The 11818-nt window shown below is 54.7% G+C and overlaps 1 protein-coding gene across 1 annotated transcript; it reads right to left on the bottom strand.

Moving 5' to 3' along the window:
* Positions 1-373: 373 nt before the first annotated feature.
* On the bottom strand, positions 374-3050 carry CEBPA (CCAAT enhancer binding protein alpha). Its single transcript, XM_022585817.2, has one exon. It carries the CDS (start codon positions 2834-2836, stop codon positions 1769-1771), a length of 1068 nt encoding a protein of 355 aa, XP_022441525.1. The 5' UTR covers positions 2837-3050; the 3' UTR covers positions 374-1768.
* Positions 3051-11818: the final 8768 nt, after the last annotated feature.

The raw sequence follows: 11818 nt of genomic DNA, 5'->3' as shown, positions 1-11818 counted from the left end.
TGCCCGAGTCCCAGAGAGGCCGTGGCAACTTCAGGCAGAGGGCCCCCCCTTCGAGTCCCTCTCCTCCTCCCAGGGGCTGATGAGAGGCCACACCAAGGCCCCGTGACACCCCACACACCCCTCCCCCTGCCACACACCCAGAGACTCTTCAGGCTTCGGCATTCTCTGCTTGGAGCCTTGTCCTCCTTTGGGCATTTATTTGCCTTGGTTGGGAGAAGTCACCCCTTTAATGTAGAGAGGGGCTCAGGATGGGTGGAGAGCTAATGAAAGTCAGGCTCTCAGCCAGAGAACATGCTGTGATTATTTACAAATGTGACCTGGCCCACAGAAAACCTTGGAAGTAGCTTTTCTGGTTTTAAAAAGACACCAAAACTGACTTTGATATGTTTATATTATAGATATAATACATAAAACATCTAGCATGAAACTCTATGTTCTCCCCAAAGAAGAGAACCAAGCCAGCCTTCCCTGATCCCAGGCCCAGCGATCTGATCTGTGAGTGCTGGCTGAGGCCGCCTCCCTTCCAGACCGGGAGCCAGGGCCTCTGCGGGGGACAAAGCTGTGGGCAGCCCGGGCTGGAGGGGACCGAGGCCCACAGCTACCCCCAGGGAAAGCTGAGGGGAAAGGGGAGGCCCACCTCACCTCTTCGGTTCCCCTGGGAGCAAAAGCAATCCCAAAACCAAAAGGCAAGAGAGCCGCAGACCCTCCCTGCAGCTGCTGACGAAGAGTCTCATTTTGGCAAGTATCTGAGCAAAACCAAAACAAAACAAAAACCAAATAAAATGGTGGTTTAGCATAGACGTGCACATTCACATTGCACAAGGCACCGCTGGGACACAGAGAGGCCAGATACAAGTGTTGATATCGGCTGATAAAGCAAAATATTTGGAAAGCTTCTCATAACTTCGGTCCCTCTGGGATGGACGGATTGTGCCTCATGTTTGTATGGCAATGCTGGCGACACACAGTACAGACAAGGCTGATGGTCCCAGTGTCCCTTCACCACCCCCCTACTAACCCCCAGACCAGATCTCTAGGTTCCCCTCTCCCACCAGGCCACCACTCCCATGAACATACGTCCTCATACCTAACCCACGACCTGGCTTTCTGATCTGACTGGGGGCGGGAGGCTCCCACTGGTCACCTGGTGACACCCATCTCAGTGAGCTCTGCCCAGAAGAGCCCAGCCTGTTGCAGGCTGGGAGTTTAGAGGCAAGGAACTAGGGACCCTCCACCTTCATGTAGAACTAGGGCAACAACCTTAGGTTCAAAGCCCCAAGTCCCTGTGTTTCCTCCCCTCCAAGGATAGGCGCTCAGGAGCGGCTGGGGCCGGCTTATCGGGATGTCTGCTCCCTGAACCTTCCTCCTGCCGGGGGTTGGGGGGGGCTGCACCCCTTCTTCTCTCGCGAGGTCAGGAACCCTCCAAATAAAATGACAAGGCACATATTTGCTCCCCCTACTCGGTAGGAATCGGAGCCGTGAGTTTGCGTTTCCAAGGCACAGGGTTATTCCTTTAATACTAGAGTTGCCGGGCTCCCGGCTCTGCCCCACGGCGCTTCTCCTCTCTCTCTGACCCCTCATCTTTGACGCACCGTGTCGGGCGCAGAGGAAGGCCAGGGGTACGCGCGGCAGGCCAGGCTCTCAGGCTGCACCGGAATCTCCTAGTCCTGGCTTGCGCGGCTCGGGCAGTCTTGAGATCCGGCGACCCGAAACCACTCCCTGGGTCCCAGCCAGCGGCCGGCCCAGGGCGGTCCCGCCGCCGCGCGCCTCACGCGCAGTTGCCCATGGCCTTGACCAGGGAGCTCTCAGGCAGCTGGCGGAATATGCCCCGCAGCGTGTCCAGTTCGCGGCTCAGTTGTTCCACCCGCTTGCGCAGGCGGTCATTGTCACTGGTCAGCTCCAGCACCTTCTGCTGCGTCTCCACGTTGCGCTGCTTGGCCTTGTCCCGGCTCTTGCGCACCGCGATGTTGTTGCGCTCGCGCCGCACCCGGTACTCGTTGCTGTTCTTGTCCACGGACTTCTTGCCTTTGCCCGCGCCGCCGCCGCCGCCGCCCGCGCGGATGTCTGGGTGCCCGACGGCCAGCCCCTTGAGCGCGCCGCCGGGGCCTGGCAGGCCAGCGGCGCCGAGCGCGGGCGCTGGGTGCGGGCTGGGCACGGGCGTGGGCGGCGGCGTGGGGTGGCCGGGCTGCAGGTGCATGGTGGTCTGGCCGCAGTGCGCGATCTGGAACTGCAGGTGCGGGGCGGCCAGGTGAGCGGGCGGCGGGTGTGAGTGCTGTGGTGGCGGCGGCGGCGGAGGCTGGTAGGGAAAGAGGCCGGCCAGCGCCAGCTGCTTCGCCTCGTCCTCCTCGCGCGGCTCCTGCTTGATCACCAGCGGCCGTAGAGCCGGCGCCCCGACGCGCTCGTACAGGGGTTCCAGCCTGCCGTCCAGGTAGCCGGCCGCCGAGCAGCCGTAGCCCGGCGGGGGGCCGTGCGCCCCTCCGGGCATGACGGCGCCGCCGGGGCCCACGGGGGCGCCCGGGTAGTCAAAGTCGCCGCCGCCTCCTGCGGGGGCCGCGGCCGCCTTGGCCTTCTCCTGCTGCCGGCTGTGCTGGAACAGGTCGGCCAGGAACTCGTCGTTGAAGGCGGCCGGGTCGATGTAGGCGCTGATGTCGATGGACGTCTCGTGTTCGCAGATGCCGCCCAGCGGCTCCGGGGCGGCAGGTGGGGCTGGGGGCTGCGCGGGACCCGCGCCCCGGAGAAAGCCGAAAGCGGCGCTGCTGGGCGCGTGCGGGGGGCTCTGGAGGTGGCTGCTCATCGGGGGCCGCGGCTCCGCCTCGTAGAAGTCGGCCGACTCCATGGGGGAGCTAAAGTCCTCCCGGCATGGCGAGCCTCGGCGGCCTCCAGCCTGCGCGGGGCGCCGCTGCTGCCGCCGCCCACCCGGAGGCCCTACTCGCTCGCGCCCGCTCAGCTCCCGGTCGCGAATGGCCAGGCCCGCGCGGGCCCAGCATTTATACCGGGTTGGTGGTCGCCCTCTAGTGTCCAAACCCGCCGTGGACCTTCGCCGACGACGGAGCAGCACCTCCTGGGTCTTAGCGCCTGCGGTCTGCAGAGGGCGGCGAGTGAGGCTAGAGCGCAGCGCTGGCGGGGAGGGGCAGCGGTGCAACGCCCACTACCTCCTGCGCCGCCAGCCGAACCACGACCGGCGCGCGGTGCCCCACCCTCGGCAGAGTTGTCGTCCCCGCGCACACGTGGTCGGTGGCAGGGCCCCCTCCTCTAGCCTCCGCAGGGCACCCAACTCCAGCAAACGGTCGGGGAGTCCGGGAGCACCCAGGCGCCGCGCAGGGGGGTGGGATTGGTTGGGGGGGGTGGGGTGGGCAAGTCTTCGTCTCTGAGCTTCTCTGGCGCAGACTCGCTTTAAAAGCTAGAACTAGTCCTGTCCGGGTCCGGGCTCTCCGGAAGGCGGCGGCGTAGAGAAGGGGTGGGGGGCAGTTTGGGACGTGCGGCCCAGCGCACACTGCCGCGTGGCGAGGCCGAGGGCAGAGGCCCGGAGCGCGGGGATTTTGCGACTCTCTCTGATCTCCAGGCGTCCTCACCGACTCCGCGCAAAAGTACCTCTCCCCCGCTCCGCCCCTCCCAGTACTCCGGGGTCCCACGGCCCCGCAGTGCAGGGCGCTAGGACCCCGCGGGGAGCGGAGGGAAGGAGAGGCGGCCGCGGCCTGGCTGAGGACCCGGCTGGTCCACCCGCCTGGGCTGGAAAACCTTTTCTTTTTGATTACTTCTCCTAGCTGGAGCTCTAGGTGTTGCTAGGTGCACGGAGTTGGCGCTGCTACCCGGCGCGGGGCCGCCAACTTTTTCCTGCGGGACGGGCCGAACTGGATTCCCCGGCTGGGGTGCCGGGGCGAGGGGGGGACGCACAGAGGGAGGAGGCGAATTTGACTCCCAGACGGGGATCCCGAAGCGGGGCCGGCGGTCAACGGAGCTGCAATCCACAGCCTTCTCCCCTACGCCCCATTCAGGTGCTCTCCAAGGAGGGAGCAAGGGTGTCGAGGGAGCCGGGGCCTCCGAGTCTCTGCGGCCCAGGGTCCGAGCACCTAATGAGAGAACCCTGCAGGGTGGTTCGCGGGGCGCTGGGTCCCCGGAATCCTGGGGAACAAGGCGGTCCGGCCCCGGGGACCCCTGGGCGCCACGCCGCCTCCGCACTCGTTGGTGCCGGAGGAAGGGGTTCAAGGCAGCGCTTTCCCCAGCCACGTGGCGCCTCGCGCGTTCTGCTTGGGGATCGCGGGGACAGCCGGCTCCCAAGGGGCCTCGTGGGCCCGCAAGTCGCTCACGCCTGTACCCCCCATTGCCCCTTACGGACTAAGTGCCCTGAAGCCCAACGCCGCCTGGATGCTGTTTGGAGGTTTGCCTGCTTGAGAATCGCCGGGCTGCGCTGGTCAAGACCCCACCCCCCACCCCCCGACAGCGGCCTTCAAAAGGCTGGCAAGACGCCACAACCGGCCCAGGAGCCCTCAAGGAGGCGCAGCGTAAAAGCAAGGCCCGGGGAGGCTGAGCTTCCACTGTGGTCACATTAAAGAAGCAACCTCGTCTGGGGGAACGCATACTGTGCTTTAATCAAGTTCCTATTCAATGTATTCCCAATGATTAATGGCTCAACGGCTTCATGCTTTGGTCCAGAGCTTGATGCTTTTGGACTGGAGTAAAAGTAGATACATTAAATAAATAGCCTATGTGAGCTGGGGAGCTACTCTCTGGGCCCGGGTGTAGGGCCATTTATACACCATGCACCTGTGGAGACCCGGAGGGAAACCCAAAAACATGGCATTGGGATTTTCATTTTTGCTGCAGTGCTAAAAATAACGGTCTGCTCCAGTGCAGGAACAAAGAAAGGGCTACGGAAAGTGACCTGTTCTAGCGTGTACACCTGCTCTCCTGCACAGGCAGCAGGAAGGTCTCCTCTTAGGGTCCGAGGAAACCGCGGAGGCTCCTGGGGCTGGGGAAATATTGGAATAAGGCCTTGTCCAGCCTGCAGCTGCAGGTCCTCCCATAGCAGAAGCAGAAAGCTCCCCACGAGGCCAGCTCTGTGCAAGGTGCCTAGCGCCCAGAGGTGAGTGAGACGTGGCCCCTGCCTTCTCAGAGCTCTGGGCACAGCTGGGGAGACAGACAGGTTATCACACAAAATCTGCTGAGAGACAAGGGCCTCCTCACAGAGGAGGTGATGCTGAAGGAGCAGGAAATGGAACTGGGTAGAGGCATGGAGTCCATTAATTCATCAAATGTCTGTTAGGAGACACAAATGCGGATGAAGGATGAATGTGCTGTGACAAAGGGATGTCCTGCTCTAGCAAATATGGCTTTGGAGGAGGGTGTAACCAGCTTCGTCTGAGGAGGTGCTATGGGCTAAACTGTGTCCTCCTCAAATTCATATGTTGAAGCCATGACCCCTAACGTAACTGTATTTGGAGATGGATTTTTCAGGAGGTAATTAAGGTTCAATAAAGTCATAAGGATGGGGTCCTAATCTGATTAGGGTTGGTGGGCTTATAGAAAGAGGACAAGAGGGAGATTCTCTCTCCCTCTGCCCCATGTGAGGACATAGGGAGAAGGTGGCATCTGCAAGCCAGGAAGGGAGCCCTCACAAGAACCTGACCATGCTGGCACCCTAATCTCAGACTTCCAGCCTCCAGAACTGCGAGAAAACTCATTTCTGTTGTTTAAGCACCCAGTCTGTGGCATTTTGTTATGGCAGCTTGAGCTGACTGAGATAGGAGGTTGGAGAGGGCTTCATGCAGGAGTGGACCTTTGAGCCCCAGCTTGAAGGATGAGCAGGAATTTGCTAGAAGGATAGGTGCAGTTTGCAGAATGGCAGGTGCAAAGGTGGAGCACCTGCAAGTGCAAGGCATGTTCTGGTAACAAAGGACAAGGCGTTTGACGGGCTGGAGCGCAGGGATTGCTGAGGAGGGGCCTAGATAAGGCTGGATCCACAGACAGGGCTTGGTTCATGGCCAAGGCGGCTCCAGGTGAAGGAGAGAGAGCCTCTCAGGCTTTTGCCATCCAGCTTTTAGCAGGGGAGTGCTGTGATCCAATCTGGGCTCCTGAAAGGCCACTCTGGTAGGGGCTGGAGAGGGGAGGGTGGATCAGATGAGAAGCAGTGGAGGCCTGAGGCCCCAGGATGGGGGACAGAGGGCAGGGATGGGTTTGAACGAGATGTCAGGACTTGGGAGTCTGGGTGGGGGCTGAATGCCTGGCTTCTGGCTGGGGTCACCATCCCCCAACATATGTGATGCAGGGAAAATAGAGGGTCCCCTCCAAGCCCCTGGGGGTCATGGGGTCTCACCACCCACAGGACACCCCCTGCGTGATTTGCGATTCTGGAGGAGAGGACCATGACTCAAGAACAGCCGCCAGGATCCACCTCCATCGTCTAGTCTTTCCTTTGAGGTCCAAGGGAACACCTTGGGGTGAGGAGGAAGCGGTTTAGAGGGCAAGTAGTGGATTTGTGTGTGGGCTGCGCAGGGGTGAGGCAGAGTCCTGGGGCCTTCTAAGCCGTGAAACAAGAATGGGCTGCAGAACCTGGGGGAGACCCCAGGGTTGGTGGAGCCACTTTCCCTGGGAGGTGCCCACGGCTGGAAGGGGGCTGTGGCCTGATAGGACACGTGGGCAGCCAGCGTTTGGCTGGGATCACTTGGGAGGAAAATGGCTCTGTGGCTCACGCTCTGTTGAGACAGAGGCAGTAAAAAAAGGAGCTCGTAAATCTGACCACCTTTACGATCCTCCTGCTTCATCTTAATTGACGGCGCTTAGTCGTGCTTGAGGAGCGAACAGAGGGAGAGCTTTCTCATGAGCCCTGGCCTCAGTGCGCTCGGCAGGAGGGCATGGGGCAGGGACCCCCAGCTCCGAGGCCACCAGCTCAGCCGGCCTGACTTCTGCCACCGCATGAGCCCGGGGAGAGGAGAAGGCGTGCTCTGGCTCTACTTTTTTTTTTTTTTTTTTTACATCTTTATTGGAGTATAATTGCTTTACAATGGTGTGTTAGTTTCTGCTTTATAACAAAGTGAATCTTTTTGACGAAGGAGAAAATCAGCCACAGAAGTGAAAATGCATTTCGTAGGTGTGAATTATGCCCCAGACAGCTCAGGAGAGAAGGCTGCTGAGCCCGGCGGGCAGGCCAGGTGGGGAGCGAGTTGGGGGGGGAGTCCTCCCCTCCGTGAATTGTGGTCCTGAGTTTGGGGTGCTCTGGAATGGAGCCTAGTTCCAGAGTCGTTCACAATGCTAACCATTCTGAGAAAACAGAGCGAGGAAGTTTTCATTTTACTTTGATTCAACCTTCCTAATGCAACGCATCCAAGAGATTAGTACCTACGTTTGAAAATCAATTGAATTCTGAAGAGCAAAGCTGGAGGGAACCCTTCTGATTTAGTTTCTAAATTTATCTACAGCTAAATGGATGTAGGATTGGTCACTCCAAAGCAGGACTAGTTAAGGTAATTAATAAGGGCGGATTAAGATAAATGACAAGTATTATATTTTCAGTTTGCCCTCTGGCTAATATAGGATATCTAATAGTGATTCAATAAAATACCCTCAGAGACCTTCCTACAACTTAGACGAACAAAACAAAACACCAGTTACTTTTTGTCAATACAAATGCACTGGCTAGTGAGTTTTATACTAATTCATCTCATGCTTTAGGTATTGACAGGTAAAGTATATGAACTCAGTGGACAGTCAACCAGGAGTCTAGTGTTTCTTACAAACAGATTCTGGGTACTTGGAGAAGACATTCTTATTACCCTGAGATTACGTGTTCTATCTCACAGGAGGTCCGGTGGTGTGTGGGATTCCTCAGACCTGTTAAAACCCCTACTTCAACATTCGCTAGGGTGACCTTGGGAAAGTTATTGAATTTCTCCGAGCCTTTGTTTTCTTTTCTGTAAATTGGGGGCAATAATTCACTGGAGTGCATTCTCAGCTTGTTCTAGGACAAAGCACTGAGAAGTCACACGGAATGTTACAAGGCATAATTAATTCTGTCACCATGAGCTAGAAGTGATTTAACTGTTAGGAAAGATGACTATATATGTGTATGTATGTATACCATACGAAATCACAACCGTGAATATGTAGGTTCATAAAAAATCCACACTGTCAGATTCAGCTGTTTCCAGTTTTCTCTCAGTTTTCATCTACTCTAATGTGTATGGGGTTTGTTATGTTTTCTCTTTGTGTGCTCGCAGCTGCTGGCAGATAAGCGGTAGCAATGATTTTAGAAAGAGAAAAGTTGAGTCAAAATAAAAGATTCAGAAAGTTCTATCCATTATCTTAATTTTACTTAGCGAATTGGGAAAAGTCCTTTATGTTGGTAAACCCCTTTGGTAGATAACGGATCCCAGCACTAGCCATTGAGCATTTGGGGAACACTGCAGAAAGCAAGCTGCAGTGGATGTGGGTGGGCCCACCACCTCATATTTTTGTGGGATCCGGAACAAGATTACAAATGGCAGCCTCCATACCATCTGTTTAAACATTAAAAGTTATCAATCAAATGAAGAAACTGTTAGATAAAATATGTTCTACCTTTCTGACTTGACAAATAAAGCTTCACAACGTCCTAGAAGGCCGGATTTAAATTTAGAACTGGACTCTGGGACACGGTGGTGCTGGGAGAGCAAGCCACCCCCTTCTCTCCCCATCCCTTGTGCCATCCCCCACCAGAAGGTCCTTAGTCAGCGGGGTGTAGATTCCCAGCACAGGACTCCAGCGTTACCCATACTCCCTGAAAATTGCCCTCCTCCCGTCACCCTTGATCTAGGGGCATGCATACTGCCAAGCACCTGGAAAAGTGGCCCGTGAGGGCCCAGGCAGCTGGCTCTGGGCTGTTTGGGCAGGAAATTCCTTGGCCCGTAGGGTCCTCACACAGAGGGAAGGGAGAAGCCAGAGGAGGGCACGAGTGGGTCCCTCTAATGTCGGGGGTCCAGCTTGAGGGTCCCTCTCAGGGGCCCCCATACCTGAGTTGAAGGATGATACGGGAGATCCACCAGGCAGGGTCTCAGCACCCTGGTGGGGCAGGCACCCATTCAGTGCAAACAGGAGGGTGTGATCCCACTGCTTCTGGCCTTGTCTGGAGGCCCCAGGCCCTGCTTCTGTGCAAGGACATGTCAGTCAGCAGTAATCCCAAAGCTGTATCCCAGTTCATGGCTTCTCTCCATCTCACTGCAGACATCCTGGTCCCACACTCTCTCAACTGGACCACACAGCAGGCCTCTAAGCGTCTCCTCGCTGCCCTCCTTGCTCCTTGCCCCCCAGCTCTCCCCCACGGAGCAGCCTAAGTTACCCTTTAAACATGCAGTTGGGTCATGACACTCACCTGCTTCACCCTCCCGTGACCGCCCGTCGCGTGTGGAAGAGGACGTGCGGCATCTCGGCCTGACCCCAAGGCCCTGCAAGGCTTGGCCCTCACCTCTCCTTACACCTCAGACCCTCCCTGGCTGCCCACTGGGCTCCCAGCCTCGGGGCACCGCACTCTGCTCTACCGGCGCCCTGGAATGATCTTCCCAGATGTTGGCAAGACCCCTTCCTTCCCGTCATTTGAGCCTCACCTTCTCCAAGAGGTTCCTCTCAGGTATGTGTTGCACACGAGCCACCTCTCCCATCACTCATTAGGCCATTGTGCGTTTTACTTTATCCTCCTGGAAAACGGTCTTGTTTACTCATTTGACTTGTTCCCTGTCTGGCTCCCCCCACTTAGAATGCCAGCTCCACAAAGACTGGACCTTGTCTGTCCTGTTCTGCCTACTTCCAGAGCTAGAACAGGCCTTGGCATATGGTAGCGCCTCAAATATTTGTTGAATGAACACAGAATGGATTCTATTCAGGAAAGCTGCTACCCGGCCACCCTCCCAGAACTCAGTTTGTTCCCAAAGCCTAGGAGGGCAGCTCAAGGGTGGGCCCAAAGGATGCTGAGGAAGACCCGACCCCCCTGGGTCAGGGCTGCCCAGGGCAGACCCATCTGGAGCCTCCTGAAGCTGTGCCAGACAAGACTGCCAGGGCTTGGAGAGTCTGCTTAGTGCCTCTGAGCTGACTCGGAGGAAGCCTCCCTCAGGCACATGCAGCCCCCAGGGGTTAGGCTGAGCAGAAAGTTGGGAGGAAAAAGGGCTCCTTTCTCTGGAGAGATGCAGCCAGGCCAGGACACAAGGCTTGGTGAGTGGAGGCCTCCTGCATCGGAGTCGTTTGTGTAGCGCAAACTTTTCAGCCCTGCAAGACCACCCTGGAGCTCTCCCTCCACCTTGGCTCCAGAGCACCTGCTATCTGTAGGGCACTTCTGGGAGGGGGCCCCAGGAGAGCAAGACAGTCCGTGGAGGTGACTGGACGTCAGATCCACCTGGGAGAACAGGCCTGCCTCCTGCAGGCCCACGCAGGAGGCAGGGGCTGATCCAGGGTGTAGACCAGACAACCCCACTTCTCGAGGAATGGGGTGAGGCTCCTTGGAGCCTACTTCCGTGCACCCACCATTTTGACCCCATTCTTTCTCTTTGCTGATTCCAAGGACTTATGCAAAGTGCATCTTAAAAAACAAAACCCCTTAAATTAGGTGAGAAGACAAATCTTTTGAAAATCAAAATGAGTTTTTAGGTGCTGGCTCGTGAAGACCTCAGTTGGAGCCCTTTTTCCTTGGGATCAGACTCAGCAACCCCTTCCAGTCTAAGCACCCCCAAGTATGTACAAAACGTCCCCCAGGTGCAGACACTGGAGCTACAGGAGGAACGATTTGCAGAGAGTGAGCTATTTGATATGTCTCCACAGGCCTTATCTGTTCTAGCCAATTAGCTGGGGCTGGATTACTCCCAAAGGAAGCCCTATCTGTGGTGATATACTGTCAACTTACAGAGTTAAAAAACTGATTTTCAAAAGTTACCATTCTTGACATCCAAGATTAATCCTTAACTGAAAAAAAAATCAAGTTACAGAACAGCATGTAGCTTCCACTTTTTGAGGAAAATATTATTTAAATACATATTGTTGGTGTATGGAAAGCAGTTAGGAGGAATACACACCAAACTGTTAACAGGGGGGCTGCCTTGGTAGGAAGAGAGATAACTTGTACTTTTAAATTTACACACTTATGTATATTGGACTTTTAAAAACAGATGAGTATATATTTATGGCTTTTATAATTTTATAAACTATAAAAATATTTTGTCACGCACATTTTATACTTTTATAATTTTTATAGTTTTATAAACTATAAAATGTTTTAAAGTCAACTTTAATTTACTCTGCAAACATATATAGATAGCATAGTTTTGTAAATTACTTCAAAATGCTTTTTAATGAGCATACTTTCCAAATAAAAAAAATCTGGAAACATGCTCTAAGAATGAATTGTTCCTGATTTATGAATTTGCTCATCTGAAGAACCACACCTAGTTATAGACACAGAATCACATCTAGTTCTACATTTAACAAGTCATCTTTACTTTTTTTTTTTTGCTGATAATTCATTTCAACTTTTATTCTTTTTTTTAACTTTTTTTTTTTATTGGAGTATAGTTAATTAGCAATGCTGTGATAGTTTCAGGTGTATAGCAAGGTGATTCAGTTATACATAGACATTCTGTTTCAAATTCTTTTCCCATTTAGGTTGTTACATAATAAGGTCATCTTTACTTAAAATGAGGAAAGCTCATTTATTTTAGAAATTGTAATATATATTTTATATATAAAGAACTTCTACAAATCAATATGAAAAAGAATCACAGTCCAAAGGAAAATGGGCATGGTCAGAGAGTTTATTTAAAAAAAAAGAAAAAAAACAGTAAGTGCAAATGGATTTTAAACATGT

Source organism: Delphinapterus leucas, chromosome 20 (assembly GCF_059928025.1).
Source record: "Delphinapterus leucas isolate spDelLeu-1000000601 "Yukka" chromosome 20, BTC_Dleu_Yukka2, whole genome shotgun sequence".
NCBI lineage: Eukaryota > Metazoa > Chordata > Mammalia > Artiodactyla > Monodontidae > Delphinapterus > Delphinapterus leucas.
Note: the sequence above shows the minus strand (reverse complement) of the source record. Positions and strands in the feature narration are given on the sequence as shown.